At 41.0% G+C, this 23,085-nt stretch overlaps 1 protein-coding gene across 1 annotated transcript; it reads right to left on the minus strand.

The window, feature by feature from the left end:
* Nucleotides 1-19,427: 19,427 nt before the first annotated feature.
* Nucleotides 19,428-22,736, minus strand: LOC141692531 (uncharacterized). The gene is made up of 5 exons (XM_074497402.1): nt 21,850-22,736; nt 21,424-21,476; nt 20,418-20,578; nt 20,184-20,335; nt 19,428-20,066 (listed from the first exon to the last, which is right to left on the minus strand). Exons 1-5 carry the CDS (start codon nt 22,643-22,645, stop codon nt 19,621-19,623), a joined length of 1,608 nt encoding a protein of 535 aa, XP_074353503.1. The 5' UTR covers nt 22,646-22,736; the 3' UTR covers nt 19,428-19,620.
* Nucleotides 22,737-23,085: the final 349 nt, after the last annotated feature.

Consider the following 23,085-nt stretch of genomic DNA (forward strand, 5'->3'; position numbering starts at 1 on the left):
TCTGCTTGAACAAAAAAATTGGGTAATTTCCAATATAACTGCAAGATATCTACTTGATTGCTAAGCTATGGAAAGTTGCATATTTTTTCGAATTCGTAAAGAATAAGAAAGAAGCTACATATGGTGAAGACTGAAGCAAAATGAGCAAGATAATATGGTCAACCACCTGTACCGATGCCCAATTAGAGTGGACTCTGGATGCCGAATGGGAAGCACTTAACTGATCCAACACTAAATGCCCTGGATTTCAGACGAACCATGTCATGCATATCTTAATAGTAAAACTATTTTTATCTAGTTTCACCGAAACTTAAAGACTATCATTAACAAACGGGTTTAGTTTCCCATGTTCCTCCACGAGCGTGGATTTGAGTCATTTGACACTGAAATCCCTTGATGTCGGATGAGCCATGTTATGCATGTATTTACCTATGTACTGTAGTTTTATTGATCCTTGCATAACATTATTGCAAAGCGATTGTCGTTTCCTTTGTATACAATTGTTATTATCCTAGACTCTACTATACCTGGATTGTTTTTGGTTTATATTTTCCTTTCAAGTCCATTGTAAACATACAAGCTTAAAGCCAAGCACCACACAACAATAGCACAATTATCAGAACTACATAACCAATAATTCATAAGAAATGTTATCAAGAAAGGGGTTGGGCTGCGCAAGAAAAGTGGGCTAGTATTAGTTAGGATGGGCCAAGAAAGTGGTTAATTTACTTAAATAATTTAATTTGATTTTTCTGGTCAGACCGTAAGATTTTTTCATCTTTCAACAATCATTTTGCATACCATATATGCTATATTTTGACACGATGTGGAAAATTTTATTTTAATTTTAACTTATTTAAAATATATTAGTGTTTAGTCATGTATTAGTGTCTCGACTTTTTAAAAATATTTTTCATCGATCTAACTGTATCGATGTTTATATATATATATATTAGTGATATAATCAAAATTTCAAATCACGATAATTTTATTTGGTTAATTATTTTAACAGTCAATCATTAGTTTGACTATTACCGCTAACTAATGTTTAGTCCTGGTTTATTATTTTTATTATTTTAAAAATACTTTATATCGATCCAACCGTATGGATGTCATAATATATATATATATATATTTTATTGATATAACCAAAGTTACATATCAAAATAATTTTATTTGGTTTGCTATTTTAACAGTCAAACATTAGTTTGACTAGTACCGCTAACTAGTGTTTAGTCTTGTATTGGTGTCTCGACTTATTTAAAAATATTTATCATCGATCCAAGTGTATGGATGTCAAAATAAATATATTCTAGTGATATAACCAAAAGTTCAGATCAAAATAATTTTATTTTATTTGCTATTTTAACAGTCAAACATTAGTTTAACTAGTACCATTAAATAGTATTTAGTATTGTATTTGTGTCTCGACTTATTTAAAAATATTTCTCATTGATCCAACCGTGTAGATGTCACAATAAATATATTTTAGTGATATAACTAAAATTTCAGATCAAGATAACTTTATTTGATTTGATATTTTAACAGTTAATCATTAGTTTGACTAGTACCGCTAACTAGTGTTTAGTAATGAATTGGTGTTTCGATTTTTTTAAAAATATTTTTCATCGATCCAACCATATGGATGTCAAGTTATATATATATTTTAGTGATATAACCGAAGTTTCAAATCAAGATAATTTTATTTGGTTTGTTATTTTAACAGTCAAGCATTAGTTTGACTATTACCGTTAACTAGTGTTTAGTCCTGATTTGTTGTTTTTATTATTATAAAAATACTTAATATCGATCCAACCGTATGGATGTCATAATATATATATATATATTATTGATATAACCAAAGTTACAGATCAAAATAATTTTATTTGGTTTGCTATTTTAACAGTCAAATATTAGTTTGACTAGTACTAGTAACTAGTGTTTAGTCATGTATTGGTGTTTCGACTTATTTAAAATTATTTCTAATTGATCCAAGCATATGGATGTCAAAATAAATATATTTTAATGATATAACCAAAGTTTCAGATCAAGATAATTTTATTTGGTTTGTTATTTTAATAGTCAAAAATTAGTTTGAATATTACCGCTAACTAGTGTTAGTCACGAATTGGTGTTTTGATTTTTTAAAAAATATTTTTCATCGATCCAACCGTATGGGTGTCAATATATATATATATATTTTAGTAATATAATCAAAATTTCAAAAAAATAATTTTATTTGATAAGTTATTTTCATAGTCAAATAGTGGTTGACCTGATTTTTTTTTGACTCGGCTCGGCTCGTTTATATTCGTGAACAAGCTCTTGTTCGGCTCGTTAGTTAACGAGCTCGAGCTCAAACATAATATTTTTTAGGGAAGAAAGCTCGGCTCGGCTCGGTTCGTTAGAAAAAAATAAAGGTCGGCTCTGTTCGATCAAAACTCAGCTCGTTTCGGTTCGTGAACAACCCTACATACAACCACGCACACACACTCCCTCGTTACAGACACAGGTAGCTCACATTCGGGTACCCCTCTTTCCTTCTCCGTTCTTCTCTACGTTGACCCGAAACCACCGCCGCCATAACGGTTCTCCATTTTTCGGCCACCAATTCAACAACCCGACACCCCAATTCAATCCCCGCATCGCAACAAACACATATCCATTTTGGTCGGGTTGTATCAAATATAAGAGGTTATGACAAATAAGCAGACCCTTTTGACATTTTTTAACATGTCATCGAGCCACATCAGCATTCCCATTAGATATGTTAACAACGGTGGTGTAAATGCATGTTTATATTAGTTCAGTTAGTTGATCGCAAGTTTTTTGAGTTTAAGTACCTACTTGCAAGTTGAACTCCACTTCAATGACCAAATAGCCATTTAACCAAAGAAAAAAGTAAGACGCCCAATAGCTTTGATCAAGAGAAGATGGTCTGCATATGATAAGAAGCGTGCATTCCGATGGAAAATTTGAAGACAGATTTTGTTAACCAGTTGAACACAACAACTTTGAAAGCTTAGAGGTAATCCCATAAAAGTTGTAGGGAGATCAGCCCATTGAAGCCCGAAAAGCTGGATGATAGCATGAATAGCAACAACAGAGACATTTGAGAAGTAACCGGAAGATTCAACAGGATTAGCAATAAGACCTTAAATCAATGAGAATTGCTGGACCGTTTCAATCATGCTGGTCATCAAATTCAAATCTTCATATCAGAACATTATCACATCATCCGATCTGTGAAAATAATATGGTTAATGTTAATCTTTTTAGCATTCGTCGGGTGTAATTTGAATTGAGAAGAAGTTGCCATTTTGTTCATCATTCTGGTAAAGACTTCCATCGCAAAAACAAAAAGGTAAGGGGACAGCGCCACAGCAGATCCCCTTGCCTCAAACCCGATTTACCTTGAACAAATCCTTCTACGCATTTCATTGAAAACATAGTTGTACTAATGAAAATTTTAGTATCAAGAATACCAAGGAAGCCCATTCTATCAAGAATACCCAACAAGAAAGATTAATTTAAACTATCAAAAGCCTTGTGAATATCTAATTTAACCATGAATCGATGACTACCAGAATCAAGGTGATAATGATGTGGATCTCTCCACAAAGAAAGAAAAGAAGAAGAAGAAAAGGGATAAAAGAAGAACAGGATATTTCAAAAGAACACGATCAATCCATAAACGTGAACTTTGAATCTCAAATTGCTTAGATCAATCCAGAAACTAAGTAATTCAAATCTAATCTTCAAAACAATCCAGTAATTGAAGTTTAGAGAAAAGAAAAACTACTCATAGTTTATCTCAAAACACAAGTTTTATATCATCCATTGTCTCCCTTAAAAGATTACATGAGAGGGGTATTTATAGACTTAGACAATAACCTTTACCCAACAGGATTCCAAGAGAAATTCAATATCAGCTTGAATTAGCTAATATCTGAATCCATCCAGGAAACAAATATTAAAACCAAACCCAAATAGAAAACTGATAAAAACCAAATCCAAATAGGAAAATAAAATCCTAAGTGCTTAAAACAAGAAAAACCCTTTCAAGTGAAAGGTAAAAACTTGAAAGCAAAATTCGAATTAATAATTATATAATAATCAGCTACTTGTTCAACTTCATGCATCGCTCCTTTATTCCTTGTTGTCCAAGTAAGCTTCATAACCCATGTTTGCATCCTCTCCAGTTGAACATCACCACAAGTACACATAACCAAATCCAAATTAACATATTCATTCCTTGATCCTCATCAGATAACCTTTACACAAATCTTGAGCTATGAAAATGTTATCACCCATTGAACGGTTTTTGATGAAAGGATTTTGCTAAGACAATTCATTACACTACCTTCAACCGAGAAGACAATATTTTAGCATTGCAATTATATGCAACATTACAACAAGAGATTGGACTAAAGTTAGTAACTTGAGTTGGGTTAATACAAGGTATCAAAGAAAAATGTTTCCGGTGAAAAACCATCCGGGCCTGGGCTTTTACCTTTGCCCATCTACTTTAAGGCCATTAGAACATCACTAGCAGTACCCGGAGAAGACTTTGCTCCTTATGATTAAGAAACTGTAAGTCAATATCATTAGGGCAAGGCTACACAACAGAGCTAGTCCTAAGTAACCCTCGATAGAAGTTAAGAAAGCACTTTAAGATGCTAGTGTGATCTTGTAAAATGACATCATTATCTTCAATAACAGGAATTTGTTACGATTCCATCTGTTTCTGCACTGATTGAAGAAAAATCTTTAATTATTATTCCCCTTATCCAACCATTTGAATACAAGATTTTTGCTTTGAGTAAAAGTTCATCCCTACTAAGAGCTGTAGATTATGCATCTTTTAAGGTTCTTTTCGGTACAACTTTGTTGCAAAGAAGGGGGAAACGTCATATTTTGTTGAAAATCAAGTAATGCTTGACGAGTTTCAGCCACCTTTTTCGGTAAGTGCCTAATTCGAGCATTTAACTCTTTTAGAGCAATCTTCACTAGTTTCATTTTAGTAGCAAGATAGTACCAAGGGTCTACAAAAGTATCAGTATCCCAAACACCTGCTACAACTGTCAGAAAATTTGTATGCTCCATCACATGAGACAAAATCCGAAAAGGTTTTTTAATACGTTCAGGAGGAAGACCTAAGGGAAGTCCTTGTTATAGCCAAAATTTGGTACAAAAGATATCCAGGTCAAATTCGGGTCAACATAATTTAACAAGGGCGGACAGCTAAGGACGGACAATCAAGGGCAGACAGCCAAGGGCGGACAACCAAGGAAGGACGACCAAGGAAATGGATTTTCGTGGACGAGTTGGCGCGAGCCAAAATCCATGGACAGGTCAGGGCAATCCCTTACCTTTGGACAAGTTAGGGCAATCCCTAAATGTTTGATTGGCAGATCACTTGGACGGATTCTTCGGACATAATTACTATGACAAATTCATACCTTGGATTTCCGTGGATGGGGTTAATGCGATCCTTAACCGTCAAATAAGTTAGGGCACGACCTATAAATGACAAAAGAAGATATCAAAAGCTGATGACATGGGCGATACCAACATACAGGAATGTTTAGGCGCGCCCTCTGTGAAAGAAAAGGGAAATAACAACCTCAAAATGGAAGGCGCGCCCTAAATAGGGGAAGCCCTTCCATTCCATGAGAAGGGGAGGGCGCACCCTCACATACTTAAAGGGGGGAAGTTTGGCTGCAGATATGGGATGGTACTAACACCTATAGGAGATAAGGCGCACCCTATTGGTTAGAATGATATATACCAGATCTTCAACATATTGCTTGGATGGACGCTCTAGATGCTCTAAGGAGGGATAATATTATTATTACTAACGTATTTGTTGCAGGTACACTATTGAAGAACTCTTTCCTGTAATGCAACCACAGGAAGGCGGTGTCCATGGTCAGAGACCTCCAGGGGTATGCCTGGACTGAAGACCTCCTCCTGTAGTTAATGAGTGTCCTCATTGGGGATGTGGGGTGAATTCTGGTGTGTGCTTTGGGAGCTCTATCTCTGTAGTCAACAGGTGTCCTCGTTGGGAGACTTCGGAGTATCCTGCATAGAGCTGTTCACGAACTGAGCCGAGTCGAGTTTTGATCGAACCGAGCCGAGCTTTAATTTTTTTTCTGACGAGCCGAGCCGAGCCGAGCTTTCTTAACGAACAAAAACCTGTGTTCGAGCTCGAGCTCGTTAACGAACGAGCCGAACACGAGCTTTTATCGAACAAAATCGAGTCGAGTCGAACCGAGCCGAACACGAGCCGAACACGAGCTTTCTCCATCAAAACGAGCCGAGTCGAGCCGAGCCGAGCTTAATTAAAAAATTCTGGTCAAAACACCGGTTGACTGTTAAAATAACAAACCAAATACTTTTATTTTTTTCTAAAAAATTTGTCATATCACTAAAAAATATTGATCTTAACATCCGTACGATTGGATCATTCATAAATATTTTTTAAAAAATCGAAACATTAATACGATACTAAACACTAATTACAAGTACAAGTCAAAACACCGGTTGACTGTTAAAATAACAAATCAAATACATTTATTTTTTTCTAAAACTTTTGTCATGTCACTAAAATATATAGATCTTAACATCCGTACGGTTGGATCATCTATAAATATTTTAAAAAAAATCAAAATATGAATACGAGACTAAATACTAGTTACAAGTATTGTTCAAACAAGTGGTTGATTGTCAAAATAACAAACAAAATAAATTTATTTTTTTCTAAAATTTTTATCATGTCACTAAAATATATAGATATTAACATCTGTACGGTTGGATCATCTATAAATATTTTTAAAAAAATCAAAACATTAATACGAGACTAAACACTAGTTACAAGTAAAGGTCAAAATACCGGTTGACTGTTAAAATAACAAACCAAATGCATTTATTTTTTTCTAAAACTTTTGTCATGTCACTAAAATATATAGATCTTAACATCCGTACGGTTGGATCATTCATAAATATTTTTAAAAAAATTGAAACATTAATATGAGACTAAACACTAGTTCTAACAACTATTCAAACAATTGGTCGATTGTCAAAATAATAAACAAAATAAATTTATTTTTTTCTAAATTTTTTATCATGTCACTAAAATATATAGATATTAACATCCGTACGGTGGATCATTCATAAATATTTTTTAAAAATTGAAACATTAATATGAGACTAAACAATAGTTACAAGTAAAGGTCAAAACAACTGTTGACTGTGAAAATAACAAATCAAATACATTTATTTTTTCTAAAAATTTTGTCATATTACTAAATAATATAGATATTAACATCCGTACGGCTGGATCATTCATAAATATTTTTTAAAAAATCGAAACATTAATATGGGAGAAGTACTAGTCAAACTACTAGTTTACCGTTAAAATAGCAAACCAAATATATTTATTTTTTCTAAATTTTTTATTATATCACTTAAATATATAGATCTTGACATCCGTACGGTTGGATCATTTATAAATAATTTAAAAAAATCGAAACACCGATCAGGAAATAAATACTAGTTACAAGTAATAGTCAAATCACTTGTTAATTATTAAAATATCAAATTAAAAAATTAATTTTTAATATCTGAATTTTTTCAAATTACTAAAATATATATTTTGACATTCGTATAGTTCAATAATTTAAAAATATTTATAAAAAATCTGAATAAAAATCATAATAATTAAATATATAAAAAATAATTTTTTTTTTAATTTTTTTTTCGAGCCGAACCGAGCCGAGCTCGAGCCGAATCGAGCCGAGCCGAGCTTGAGCCGAGCTCGAGCCGAACATGCCAAAAGCTCGGCTCGAGCTCGTTTTCTTAACGAACACATTTTTGTGTTCGAGCTCGAGCTCGAGCCCTTAACGAACCGAGCCGAACCGAGCCCTTAACGAGCCGAGCTCGAGCTTGTTCGCGAACGGCTCGGTTCGCGAACAGCTCTAATCCTGCACTTTGCACCCAAAAGCTTGGGATCACTTGTCCTGCAATCTGGTAGGGGCTCCTTATCCTGGGGACAAGGATGCGTCGAACATTTGGGGTGAACCACGGCTATACCTGCGTCCACTGATTAGAGAAACAGCTGATAGCGGAGGGTTATCCTTAGCCAAGAAAATGCCTTGTCCATGAAGTCTCGAAGCCGTGGACGAGCCTTGGGCCTTTGTGGTTGGGCCTCATCGGCGGACATTCCTAAAACTAGTAGAAGACGGTTTCCAGTAGATTTTCTATTGGGCCTCGGGATAAGAGATCTAAGCCCATTAGGTTTGTTGTTCCCCAAGAACTACGTTGGCTTGATTCCTTATAAATAGGGATACGTAGGCAAATTGCAAGGGGTCAGAAGTAAGAGCGCAAAAGAGCCACCACTAAACCTAAATAATCTCAGCAGCCACCAATAATCACCACCACCAAACACTGTTCATGTGTTACCGATAAACACTGTTCATGTTTCCCGAAGAATACTGTTCACCTTTTCCGACGAAGAACCACAATCATAAATCTTGATTCCGACTGCGAACCTCAAATTTTTTTGTTACCAAAATTCCTCCGTCAACAGTCCCGTTGGAGAGTGGTCTGAAAGGCCTCTAGAAGGAAAAAAGCCGAAGAAAGAGGTGATCGAGGAAGCCAGTTACCATTAACCAAAGCACGGTTTGGAGAGTGGTCTTTTATTGCTCTCAATGTTCATTTTTTGTATCTGTTACGCCCAGATCCTTTCGGTCATGTGAACAGGCTTCAGCTGGATTGAAGATGGCTTCGGTCGTACCTGAAAGTGAAGAGAATGCGATGGTTTGGACCCCTGATTCACCTCCGGTGTGAGAATCAGAATCTGGCTGTAAAATTAGGGTAGTAATACAAGAGAAGTAGACTGTTGATAGTGTGTATATTTTATCTTACTTCACAAGGGTTTTTATACCCAATCATGCCATGAATGTTCTGCCGTTACCAACTATTAAGGAGGGAGTGAAAAGGGGGCGTTATATCCCTTGTATTGTCCAACGGTCCGCGAGTAGCAGGCCTCGGCCTGGGCTTCCATGGGCCTTGGCGACGCGGGCCTGGAGGTCCTTCGGCCCAGTAGCACAACCGCTTAATGGGCCTTCGTTCAATGGGCCTTATTGGGCCTATAACCAACATATCCCTGTCCTTCGGCTGGGCCTTCGGGCCGGCCGACGGACACCGGTCTCGGCCCATATGGGGATGAAGGAACCCTAGGGCGATCGCTTCAGTCCCGCCTCGATCTTCGGTCGTACACGTGGAAATCTTATGGGGACTTGCAGTGTATTGATGACAGCTGGTGGCACGTCGTTTCATGACTCAATCTCAGCCGTTGAATGCCAACCGTTTTGATCTGGGATGTTCATTTCAAAAACCCCCATACGTCGCTGCTATAAATTTATTTTAGGCGCCTATATAAGCCCATTTGTATGTTTCATTTCCTTTTTATCACTTTAGCTTCTCCACATACAGTGACAAATCGCGGTGAATCTCTCAATCACGGGCAACAGCAACTCCGTCTTCCCAAATCATCCCATTTCAATCCAAGAACATCTTCAAATAAGTAAGTCTCTCTTCTTGTTTTCCAGTTTTGAATTTACATGCTAGTTTCCCGTATTTTGGAGAGTTTGCATGCGGACTTTTGTTCCGGGTTTATGGGGATTTTCTGGGTTTTTGCGTGTGCTATTGTGTTTTTCTGGGGTTTTTGGGTAGGTAATATAGGTTTCTGGGTTTTACCAATTCTGAGGAGGCCCCAAGGGTTTAAAGATGGCATGCGAGGTGTTTTATGACCAAGAACGTTCTTCGGGATTTCTTGGTTTTAGAACACCCTTCGGGAGCCGACCTAGGGCTTAAACGGGTGGTCTGGAGCGATGTTTGCATAAGGCTCTGTAGGCAAGAACATCCTTCGGGTGGGCTTGGCTCAGGAGCAGCCTTCGGAAACAGCCTCCGGGGTTCTGGTTCGTTCGGTCCTGGGACGTGTACTCGGGTGTTTATTTTTTCTTTTATCTGCTAATCCGAGTACATGGACTAATGTCTCTCTGTTCCTGATACAGGGACATGGACCGAGCAGAACGTCCCCCGGATTCTTGGGACCCCTTATCCAACAGCTTGGTGGGAACGTCTTCCATTCACCCCGAGCGGACGGGACGGGCCCTATACGGTTCGGCTGCTGACTATCCCGCAGCCAATAATAGATCTGAACTGACGAAATGGCGCGTTGTTCAGATGTACGATGATTACTCTGTTCCCCGAGGACTTTGTTGGCTGTACGCGCTGAGGGAGGGTGAGAGAATCTTCGACACTCCCGGGGTACCAGACGGATATGGAGGCTATGCCGTAGGGATTTCAGAGGCGGCCTTCAAATGCGGCTTGAGGGTGCCGCCGTTGAAGCTGATTAAGCACCTCTTCTTCCAGATGGGTATCGCCCTCGGACAGATGGATCCTAACGGGTTCATCCACATCAACTGTTTTCAGAACAGGTGTCTTCACGTCGGGATCGCACCCAACACTCGCCTATTCTGGTACCACTACGATTTCAGGAGGAATCCGAAGAGTGCTGGTTTTTACACCATCACCCGCCGGGCAGGGCGACCCGATTGGACGGCGACCAACTCGAACAATAAGTCCACTCACACATATTGGTGCTATGTGAGTGGTCCGGGGTTGGCGGCCATGTCGGTTTGGCGAAATGTAAACCCCGCACTGCTTCTCATGCCGAGCTTGACCTTGAAGGAGAAGGATAGTTACACGGCGTTGGTGGACGTCAATGTGAAGAAGCTGGGTCCCGGAGAGTTTCGAGACAAGGATTGGCTCTTCAGCTTGTGGGGTGGGGGTAACAAAACTTCTTCCTTGGTCTTTTCTTTAGTTTTGTCCCCACACCTGTATTTTCTTTTTCTTATTATGAATTAGATTATATATATGCTTGGACTGACTTGTTTTCCCTTATTTCAGTGTCTTCAAGGGAGGCCCTGATAGAGAGAAAGAAGGTCAGGGCGGCCGAGAAAAGGGCGGCCGAAGAGGCGGTGAAGAAGGCCATCGATAAGGGGGCTATGCCTGATCCCTCTGATGGCACAGGCGAGAGGGTCCCGACCGAGAAGCCCTCGTCGCCCCGTCAATCCCGAGTGGCTTCTGAGGCTGAAGAGGGGGACGATTTGGAGTACATGGGGGAGGGGAACCCTACCAAGAGGACCCGAAGCAAGGAGGGGATAGTGCGTTCTTATCTCTCGGGGTGGGGCGTGCTTACGTCCGACCATATTGTGTATCCTGCTCGGCAGTCCACGAAGGAGGTGGCTTCGGATCTCTGCCATGGGCTTCAGCTCCCGGCCGATCTCCCGACCTTTGCTTCGGCCTCTGCTACCGAAGCCTGCACGGAGCTTCTGTCCTTCCTGTCCTTGTTATATTTTTTAATCTTCTATTTTTCTTCCACTTTTTTCTTTTCGGCATCCCTTAGTAATATTTTTGTCGTCCTTTTGCAGGCTGCCCCTTGGGCCGCAACCGTGGAGGATAAGGTTAAGGATATGGAGACTCGCATGGCCGAGGTGAAGGAGTTGGAGAGGAGGGCTACGGCGGCCGAGGAGGAGCTCATGAGGGTGAAAGCCCAGAACGAGGTCGAAGCCGCTGAGCTGAAGAAGGATAGATCCGTGCTGGAGACTGAGATGGAGAGGGCGAATCGGAGGATCTCCCATCGGAATGTCCAGCTGAAGAGGTCCCGAAAGGAGCTTCGGAAGAAGCAGAAGCAGCTGGACCGGACTGAGGAGCGCTGTTTCCAGTTTGGCGCTGATTATGTCCTGGAGAAGGCCCATGGCCTGAACTGGGACTATAAGCAGTTGCTGGACGACAACCTGGAGGATCCTATCGGTCGTCCAGCAGTCGAAGTCCCTCCTGTCTCTTCCGGCGAAGACGAAGAGCTCTCGGATGAAAACCCTCAAGCCTAAACCTTCAGCACTGAGGTGCTTGACATGACGGAAGATGATCTTGTTGCGAAGTTTGCCGTTGGTGTTTCCATGGTCGTACCCAACTCTTGCAGCGGCATTCTTCGTTCGTCTTCCTGTATTTCCATTTTTTGTAATCAGTACTCTTTGTAATTGGTAGTAGTTGGTACTCTTTGTAGTTGGTAATCTTTGTAATTTAACTAGCCTTCGGGGTTTTATATTTTAATGCATCTTTTGTTTTTCATCAGCATTGTCCGACTGCATTTAATTGTTCGCCTTAAAAACGAACCGTCTCTTCGGCATTATTGGTGCCTGAACGATTATTAAAATTGTATCTTTGGCTTCATTCGCCTTAACAATCTTAAAAATTTGAATAAAATGAATCGTCTCTTCGGCTTACTCATTTGCCTTAACGAAATTAGTGAATTGTATCTTCGGCTTATTCTGCCTCAACAATTTTAATAATAAAATGAATCGCAAAATTAGTGAATTGTATCTTCGGCTTATTCTGCCTCAACAATTTTAATAATAAAATGAATTACATCTCTAGCTTCATTCGCCTCAACGATCTTATCGAATTGAATAAAATGAATCGTATCTTCGGCTTATTCTGCCTCAACAATTTTAATAATAAAATGAATCGCATCTCTGGCTTCATTCGCCTCAACGATCTTATCGAATTGAATAAAATGAATCGTATCTTCGGCTTATTCATTTGCCTTAACGATTTTTTAACGATTTTAATGTATTGCTGCCTCACTACCCCTTACGGCCCCAAGGATTAAAGGTCGAAGGTTGGTTCGGGCTGTTAATCCTTTCTTAATTCAGACGAGGGCACATGGGTGCTGATCTTTTAATGATCACCCCTAGATCAGCGGTCATCTTCGGGATCGCCCCTAAACCTGGTCGGATTAATTGTTTCATTATCTAGGCCGAAGGACCATGTCCTTCCTTTGATCACCCCGGGACAGGGGTTCCTTGGGCCTCATTAATAATAAATAATTAAGTTAAGACGAATGATAGGGCGTTATTCTAGGATCGCCCCTTAAGGCCCTTAATTCGTGTTTACCAATTTCAAGTTGTCATAATAGTGTAGTGATGTTCGATTTTTGGGTGATTGCCCCTTATGTATTTTCAATTAACAAATTAGACAATGGCGGCGGCCGAAGGGTTTATCTTCTTCGGGATCGCCCTTAGATAATACTCGGTCGGCCGCAGCATGTATAAATAAATAAATTTTGACAGGAAATGCATATTTATTTAATCAGACTGCTTACATTCTTCACATATAATTGAAATACAAGCTTTTTAAAAAAATTCTTACTGATAAAATTTCCGAAGGCGACTGGCATGCCAAGTATTTTTAATTGATTCGCCTGATAACGTTTCGAGCTTATAAGTTCCTGGGGGAATGACTTCGGTCACTTTGTAAGGCCCTTCCCAGTTCGGTTGGAGCTTTCCTTGCTTGGCCGGCATATATGCGGCCAACTCCCTTAATACTAGGTCTCCTACTTCGAAGGCCCCTTTCTTCATATTGGAGTCATAGTGTTACGCCGTTTACAGTAAATACCTCATGTTCCTTTGATGGGCGGCTTCTCTTTCTTCCTCCAGCAAGTCTACGTTCGCCTTCAACCCGAAGCTATTAGTTTCCACATTGTAGGTCTCGGTTCGGTATGATTCCAAGCCCACTTCGACAGGAACTAAGGCCTCAGTGCCATAAGCCATTCTAAAAGGAGTTTCTCCGGTCGATGTCCGGGGAGTGGTTCGGTAAGCCCATAAGATCCAAGGGAGTTCTTCCGCCCATCTTCCTTTTGCCTCGCCCAGCCTCTTCTTGATTCCACGGAATATCACTTTGTTCGCCGCCTCAATCGCCCCATTTCCTTGTGGGTGGGCGACGGAGCTTAATTTTTGTTGGATTCCGAAGTGGTGCAGGAACTTGCGGAATTTGTTTCCAATGAATTGAGTTCCATTATCTGAGATGCAGGTTTTCGGGATGCCGAACCTGAGGATTACTTGTTCCAAGAAGAACTTTTTAGCGGCTTCTTCGGTTATGGACGATAGAGGACGGGCTTCGACCCATTTGGTCATGTAATCGATGGCGATTATGCAATATTTCGCTTACTTCGTACTAATGGGCAGTATGCCAACTATATCCATGGCCCAGACGACGAATGGAATTGGGCTTAGTACAGAGGTCATTTCTTCTGGAGGTTGTTTTGGGACAGTGGAGAACAACTGGCATTGTACACATTTCTTTGCATAGTCGATGGCGTCTTCCTTCAAAGTGGGCCTGAAGAATCCCTGACGGAGAATTTTAAAGGCGAGGGAATGACCAGCCAGGTGCTCGCCGCAAATTCCTTCGTGCACTGCCTCCAAAGCCTGTCGCTGTTCTTCATTGTTCAAACAGCGCAGAAGGGGTTGACTGACTGATCGGCGATATATTCGCCCATTGATGATAGTGTAGCTTGATGCTCTATATTTAACTTTCAGGGCATCTTTCCGGCCGGGTGGCAGAATGCCCTTCTCCAGAAAGTTCCTGAGGGGGGTCATCCAGTCGCTTCCCTGGTGAATCTCTAGGCATTCTTTCTTTTTGATCGAAGGCATCTTGGCTTCGGTGAGGTAAATAGAACCGGTTAAGTTCTGTGTCTCGGCCGAAGCTAGCCTGGAAAGTGCGTCCGCCCTAGAATTGTTTTCTCTGCCAATTTGACTTAATTCAAAGGTTTCAAATGATAAAGAAACATCTCGTACCTTGGCAGCATAGGCTCTCGTTCGGGGATCCCTTTGTTCATACTCCCCTGTGAAATGTTTCACAACCAACATGGAGTCACTGAAGGCCCTCAGGTGCTTTGCCTTGAGGCTTCGGGCAAGCTTCATTCTCGCGAGGAGGGCCTCGTATTTGGCCTCATTGTTTGTCAAGGGGAAGTCGAACCTTATGGCCTGGCATATTTCAAATCCTTCGGGGCTGGAGAGGATCAAGCCTGCCCCACACTTTTTTCCGGCGACTGACCCGTCTACAAAGAGCTTCCACTTCCCTGGGATCCAGATTAGTTGTTCTTCAGGCGAGAGATCCTTCGGACCCGAGAATGTGCATTCAACCACGAAGTCGACCAAAGCCTGGGCCTTAATTGCCATTCGGAGGACATATTCGAGATCAAATTCCCCGAGTTCGATGGACCACGCTACGACTCTCCCGGAGGCTTCGGGCCTGGTCAAAATCTTCTTCAGAGGTTAATCGGTGACAACTTGGACCGTCCGGCCTTGAAAATAATGTCTCAATTTTCGGGAGGCCATAACCAACCCATATGCGAATTTCTCGGCGTTGGGGTACCTTGTCTCTGCATCCTTGAGAACATGGGACACGTAAAACACGGGATGTTGATTGCCTTCATAATTCTTCACAAGGACGGCCCCCAGAGTTCTGTCAAACACAACTAGATAAAGCTGAAGAGTTTCCTTTGGATCGGGCCTCATCAAGAGTGGTGCCTTTGTTAAATATTCCTTTACTTCTTCGAACGCCTTTTGGCATTCGGGCCCCCACTCAAAATTCTTTGACCCTTTGAGCACGGCGAAGAAAGGAAGTGCTATCTCGGCTGACCGGGAAATGAAACGCCGAAGGGCGGGGAGTCGGCCCGTCAATTTCTGTATATCTCTAATGCATTTGGGAGGTTCCATATTGATAACCGCTTCGATCTTCTCCGGGTTCGCCTCTATCCCTCGGGCGCTGACCATGTACCCGAGAAACTTTTCACTAGAGACTCCGAAGGTACATTTGTTCGGATTGATCCTCATGTTGTTCTTTAGGAGAGTTTCGAAGCATTCCTTTAAGTCCTCGGCATGATCTTGGAACAATGACTTCACTATCATATCATCCATGTATGCTTCCATGTTCCTCCCAATCTCCTCCTTGAAGACTTTGTTCACCATTCACTGGAATGTGGCTCCAGCGTTCTTCAGTCCGAAGGGCATTTTAATATAAGCATAAGTCCCCTTCGGAGTTATGAACGCTGTCTTGGGCACATCCCTATCATTCATAGCAATTTGATGATAACCAGAAAAAGCGTCCAAAAAACTAAGTACCTCATATCCTACGGTTGCGTCTATTAGTTGGTCGATGTTAGGCAATGGGTAGTGATCCTTCGGACATGCTTTGTTGAGGTCAGTGTAATCTACGCACATCCTCCATTTCCCGTTCGACTTCTTCACGACCACCACATTGGCTAGCCAGTCAGGATACTCGATCTCCTCGATAAATTTGGCCTCTAAAAGTTTTTCCACCTCGGCCTCTATTACCTTCTGTCGTTCGACTGCAAATGTCCTCTTCTTTTGCTTTACCGGCTTGGCCTCGGGCAACACATTCAAGCAGTGTGTTTCCGTCTTGGGATCCAATCCGGGCATATCTTCGGCCCCCAGGCGAACACATCATGGTATTGCCGAATGACAGCTATTACCTTCGCCTTCAGATCCGGCCCCATATTTTTGCCTATCCGTACCATCTTTCCCGAATGGCCCGCGTACAACTCCACTTCTTCAGTCTCTGCCGCGGGTTCAGCAATAGGACTCGAGAGATCGGCCCCAAATTTTTCCAACTCAATGTTCAATGTTTCCCGACTTCCGCTGGGTTCGGATTCTGCCCGCTTCCTCTCTCCGGTTCCATCCGGTCCTTCATATTCTTGATCCTTTTCAAGGTCTTCGAGCATTATGATTCGGGCAGTTTTCTGATCGCCCCTCATTTCTCCTACCCCTTTTTCAGTTGGGAACTTGAGTTTGAGGTGGGGTATAGACTCCACTGCTTCGAAAGTTGATAAGAAGGGCCTGCCAAATATTACATTGTACGGGCTTTCAATCCGAACCACGTAGAACTTCACCAGCTTCTCGGCGGTATACGACAACTTGCCCAGGAGGACCGGAAGAGTAATCGTTCCTTCGAACTGAATTGGATGTCCTCCGATTGCATAGAGGGGAGCCTCGTTGCAGGGCTCTAGTTGCTCTCCCGCCAAGTTCATCTTACAGTAGGTCTTGTGGAATAGTATATTGGCTGAGCTACCGGTATCCATCATCACTTTCCATATTTTATTCTGCCGGATGATAGGATTGATGATCAGAGGGTCCTCGTGCGGGCGAATGACATCCTCATAGTCTTCAGTGCTGAAGGTCATGGGCATGTGGGGCTTTGCCTGCCCGAACTGATACAAATTGTACACCTGTCGGGCGTACCTCTTCTTTGCTGTCTTGCTATCCTTATCCAGGATGCTTCCCCCAGATATAGTTTTTACTTCGCCCCTTATCCTGTCCCTTCGTTCTAGCTCATCGGCCTCTACCTCCTCTTCTGTGTTTTCCTTCGGCCCCAATCTATCTCTCAGATCTCGGACGAACTGAATAAGCTCGCCATCTTTGATCATGCGCTCAATGAGCTTCTTGAGGTGGTAGCATTCATCTGTGTTATGCCCCTTGTCCCTGTGATAGTCACAGTACTTATCGGGGTTTTTCTTGTGATTCGGGACCTTCATCTTGGCGGGGCGAACAAATCCTGGCTTGCCCTTTATCTCATGGAGAATCTTGGAGATCGGCGCATTTAAAGGAGTGAACACGGCCGAATCTCTATCTCGACGTCGTTCGGCCCCTCGATCTGATTCCTTCCTTCCTTCCTTTCTGCTATCCCTTCGGTCAAATCCTGATCTTGAGCCCTCATATCTGTCGGCTCGCTTTGATCGGTCGTCCCTTCTTTTGTCTTTATATCCCCCAATACTTTCCATCTTGCGGCGAATATTCTCGCCTCTCACATATATATCATTTAGGGATTTGGGGGGGAAATCGTAAAGAGATGAATGAAGCTTTTTACCTTTATAGGGGTCTAGCCCCGCCGTTAGGAAGCCCATTGCTTTGATTTTGTCCAGATTGGTGACCATTCCCGCTTCTTCCTTGAATCTAGCGAGATAATCCCCCAGCTCCTCATTCGCCCTCTGCCGACAATGGACCAAGGCTTCGGTGTCCTTCGCCTTTCAGCACAGGTGCGAGTAGTACTTTAAAAATTTCCTCTTCAACTGCTCGTAAGACCCGATGGACTGAGACTTCAGGGATTTGTACCACATCGAGGCAGACCCTTTGAGATAAGTCTTGAACATTTTGCACAGCATTATATCGTTGTGGCCCATCCCAACCATCAGGAGTTCATACTTTTCACAATGGTCCTCGGGGTCCCCTTTCCCGTTGAACTCGCTCATCTTGGGGAATCGTCTCTCTTCGCCCGGAGGGGGTCGGTACAGTTCAATCTCTTGTGTTACAACAGGTTCTCGATCGGGCCTCCTATCACCGAAGAGGGCCTTCTCTAAGCGATTGAGCCTGAGGCGGGATCCATCGGGCTCGTCATCTGAATCGGAAGAGTAGGGTTGCTTAGCCCTCTTCCTTCGGGGATGCGAATCAGAGTCAAACTCATCTTCTTCGTCATACGCCCTTCGTTCCCTTCTATCCTTATGTGCTCCGCCAGTCTCTTCGGCCTGCATCGCTTCTCTCAAGGCTTGTTCTTGCAGTTCAATTTCTTCCCTGTGCAGTTGCAGGGCTTTGAGTCGGAGGGCATCAGCTTCTCTTTTCTTGGCTCGCGCTTCCGCTTCCTTGTCAATCTAATCAACTTTGGTCTTACCCTTCTCCGCGGCCTTTTCTGCCCGGATCTTTAGGAGTAAGGCCTCTTCTTCAGGGGTTAACGTGATAACCCCGTCCTCGTCGACTAGGGAGGATGGTTGTCCCTTGTCGGTGAAACCAGGTGGCGGTGAATGCTCGTGAATTTCTGTCATTTTCTCAACTTGTAACTCTCGTATTTTCCCACAGACGGCGCCAAATGTTACGCCCAGATCCTTTCGGTCGTGTGAACAGGCTTCGGCTGGATTGAAGATGGCTTCGGCCGTACCTGAAAGTGAAGAAAATGCGAGGGTTTGGACCCCCGATTCACCTCCGGTGTGAGAATCAGAATTTGGCTGTAAAATTAGGGTAGTAATACAAGAGAAGTAGAGTGTTGATAATGTGTATATTTTATCTTACATGTCATGAATGTTCTTCCGTTACTATTAAGGAGGGAGTGAAAATGGTGCGTTATGTCCCTTGCATTGTCCAACGGTCCGCGAGTAGCAGGCCTCGGCCTGGGCTTCCATGGGCCTTGGTGATGCGGGCCTGGAGGTCCTTCGACCCAGTAACACAACCGCTTAATGGGCCTTCGTTCAATGGGCCTTCGTTCAATGGGCCTATAACCAACATTATCTATTATTTATGCTTTTAATGATGTTTCTGCTGGACGGTCCCTTTGGACTGATCCTCGAGAAATTTGAGAAAGTTGCATAACTTGGTAAGATCAGGACATAAGAGCATCTCCATCTCTGTGAGACTCTTCGTTCGCTCTTAAAATTAATATAAATGATGTAAGTGCTCTGTATATGCATTAGGTTTTCCCTCGGAATTTCCTTTACTGCGAACAAGTTAATATAATACAGAAACAGAAAAGAAATACAATCACTACAATTTATATGTCTTTAAACCCGCTTCCATCATCATCAAATTGAAAACAATTCTTCTTGGCGATCCATATATATATATCATAAACTCAAGCAAGTTGGGAATGTAAATTATGGAGAACTACAGGAAGCTGAACAAGATTACAGCATAATATTGTATTAATCTAATCTTCACTTTCATCGTCAGACAGCGGGTTCTCAACTTCACCGTCGCTACTTGAGTTGCCTTCTTCAAAAGATGGGAACATATCTACAGATGAAAGAGGATTATCATTACTGCTATGTTTACGAAACTTCATATGTTTTTCCTCACCGTCTTTTCTTCCTTTACGCTTCCTTCTCCTGCCGTTTTCTACTAACTGCAACGTGTGTGCAGCAGCCACAAATGCATCACTTATAGGTTTGTTTTTGTCGTCAGTTTCTTCATTCATTTCTTCATCTCCCTTGTTATCGATATAAAATACGACATTGCTCTCCAACTTCTTCACATTAGTGATGGAATCTGGTTGCTCATGATTTTCCAAACTATTAAGCACAAGTCTGGCACGGTATTTCGACATGTCACTGTTCAATATACTTATCCCCTGATCCTCCAGGTCATATATCCACTCTGAAAACAAGATTAATTTATTAGTGGAATATTAGTAATTAGTCACAAAAGTCTACTCCTATTTCAGAATGTCGTGTACAAATGACATAAGATTAAAAAAATCACTGTGGCACTTACTTAAGACTGCTTTAGGTGAGTATCCATTTGGGCCACCGGATTTGTTCCCAATACCAATCTCATTGCTAACCCACTTAATGAGTTCAGCAGGGAGATGCGAAGATGAGAAGGCATTTATATAAGAAATGGATTTTGCATGATCTCCATTTTTCCTGCAAACGGACAAACTATTATACCGACACCCTCATAAATAAACATGAATTAGACTTTACATATAAATTTAATTATCTATACCTATATGTCTCTGTAGCTTCATGGGTTACCATCAATCTGGCGATGGCGAGACTCTGCTTCGAAGGTTGATGGGTCACTCTATCAGGTATAAGAAAAGAATACTCTGGCAATATCACAACATCATATAGCACTTTTCTCATTATGATCTCATCCTCAGAACTCTGCAAAGCATAATTCAATAATTTTAAGTGTTACCTACCAAAAGAATACAGATACAAGTATTGAAAAGTAGAGATTTTATATTGAAACCTATATGCAAGATGAATCAACAGGTAAAAAGTAAAATAATATCTATGTCCCTTGGAGTCCGACTCAAAGATTATAATTTCTCATATTTTGTTTCATAGCCAACATCTTCATTCACAGTAGAGATGCTAAATACCACAAGCACAAGCAAAGGTCAAAAACAAGTACTATATGATTACTTGGGGGTACCTACTTGTGCACAAGCACTCGATTTCCCTGTGTTGAGTCTGCTAGGGTCATTAATACCCATTTACGAGAAAGGTCAAAAGACATTTAGTTCCTCATCACCAAGTCTGTTCTGAAGCTAACCTATAGCAATCGACACAAGTCATAACAGAAGTAAACAATTTCAGTCTTCAGATGAGTATGTTGTATATTCTCATACTGCGACGTGGTCAAGTGTTCTGTGATCATTTCCATTGTTCTTCAGTTGGTAGTTATTTCAATCAAGCTGTTAGTTATTAATAGCTCCTTTTGATAGGGATGATTATTTTTTGGTTTGCAAATAGCCAAATATTTGTGACCACTGAAGCAGAACTATAACTAGTCTGAAATATCACTTAGCTCATTTATTCAAGAGCATATTCCTAATTATCATTTATCTCTCTATCTATGGCTTTGTATTATCCATAATGGATCAACAAATTCAAGAAAGAGCATTTCTTTGGTGCTTTACCACTGACAATTATTATAAACAAGAACACACCAATGATAATACAAGAAACTATAACACAAAGACATTCCGAGAAGAGTAACTAACCAACAGTGAAATGACAGGCAAGGTCGGCTCCAGCAACATTTTCACAAGGGTCTCTGATATTACAGCAAAGAAGTCAATGTTAGCACATTCGTTAAAGCTAAATATAAGCAGCATAAAAAAGCCATGTAACTAGTAAGTGGTATATTAGTTTACCACTTTTACATAATTTACTTCCAAATCTTACTTTTAGCAGGGCTTTTCTGTGATTTAATAGGAAGACATATGTATATGAGTATATCAGGACTTGATATGGCCAAAACATAAATTTCTGTAAAACTAATAATACTAATGGAATATTATTTAGCAACAATAATAATACTAATGGAGTTGTCCTAACAAAAAAACTAAAGATATTAAAACTACACTCTTCGAAATATTTTGACAAGTAAACAGCAACAAAAAATTAAATAAGAAGACTTCACTAACCAAAGAAGAACACATTCTCAAACCCAGTCACAGAACCAACAGCCCAAACCCTCAACTCCTCCTGCATCACCTTTCTCGAAACCCCTTCACGAAATTCCAAACACATTTTTAACAAAAACGCTTCAGCAATCACAACTCCAGCCAGCTGACAAACATCACATTCTTTCCCACTAAGCCCTTCAACAATCCCATCACTCAAAAGCGGAAAAAAACACCTCAAACTTCCCATCTTTTCATCAACTTCCCACACCTTATCCCCCATCCAAACTTCAACCAAATCCACCAATGGCCTAATCAATTGTCCCCCAATCCCATAACCCATATTTTCACAAACACACACATTAACATATCCAGCAACATCATCAACCAATGCCTTAATCGCTTTAACCACTTTCTTCCCTTTTTTCGACCCCAAATCAATCTCTTTTAATTTCCCAACAACCTTACACACCTCATAAACAACTGGCCCAACTAAAGCTACACTCTTTAAAGAACTACATGAAGCTGAACAAGAAGTGATTATTTGAAACAATGACTTAACAGCTAAAACTTGTTCCAAGATTTCATCTTTTTCAATCTTTAGCTTCTTGAAAGCTAAAGCAGAGTAAACCCAGATGGTTTCAAGAGCTGGGTCATGCTTAACTTTGAGCAATTCTTGAAAATTTGACAAAAAATTCGAGATTTCAAAATTGGGTTCTTGAATTGCTTCTAAAAGGTTTTGAATTGAATTGTTAAGAGAAATTTGGTAGTTTTCACCGATGAAATTGTGTGAAGTTTGAGGTTGAATTAAAGCCATGTTTGTATGATTTTTTTGTAGATGTGTTCTGTAGAGAAGAAGAGCACAAAACCCTAATTTTGATTTGGGCAAATAATTAGGGTTCAAGTGTGTTTCACATTTTTTTAAATTAAAAATATGTCATATTTTTAGTGCTACAAAAAGTAACTAAAAATTATTAATTTTTAGAAAAATGTAGTTGGGAACAGGGCTGCACGTAATTCTGCTCTGGACCTGAAATCTAGACCGGACCGGGTTTACCGGTCCAAGACCTGAACCGGACACCGGTCCGGTCTCCGGTCCTTATAATTGAAAAAATCTGGTCTTCGGTCCGGTCCGGTCCGATCTAAGACTTGAAAAAATTCGGTCAAGACATGAATGGACCTGAATTCATATCTATAATTATTTTATCTTTAATTTATGTCTTATAAGATCATATATAAATATTAAATATTCACCAA

Source organism: Apium graveolens, chromosome 10, assembly GCF_009905375.1.
Source record: "Apium graveolens cultivar Ventura chromosome 10, ASM990537v1, whole genome shotgun sequence".
Classification (NCBI taxonomy): Eukaryota; Viridiplantae; Streptophyta; class Magnoliopsida; order Apiales; family Apiaceae; genus Apium; species Apium graveolens.

Excerpts from the sequence above, each read along its gene's own strand:
- LOC141692531 (XM_074497402.1), bottom strand. The coding sequence starts at position 22,645 with ATGGCTTTAATTCAACCTCAAACTTCACACAATTTCATCGGTGAAAAC. Across the intron at positions 21,477-21,849 it reads TGAGAATGTGTTCTTCTTTG|AGACCCTTGTGAAAATGTTG; the intron begins GTTAGTGAAGTC and ends CTGTAATATCAG. Across the intron at positions 20,579-21,423 it reads TGCCTGTCATTTCACTGTTG|AGTTCTGAGGATGAGATCAT; the intron begins GTTAGTTACTCT and ends TATGCTTTGCAG.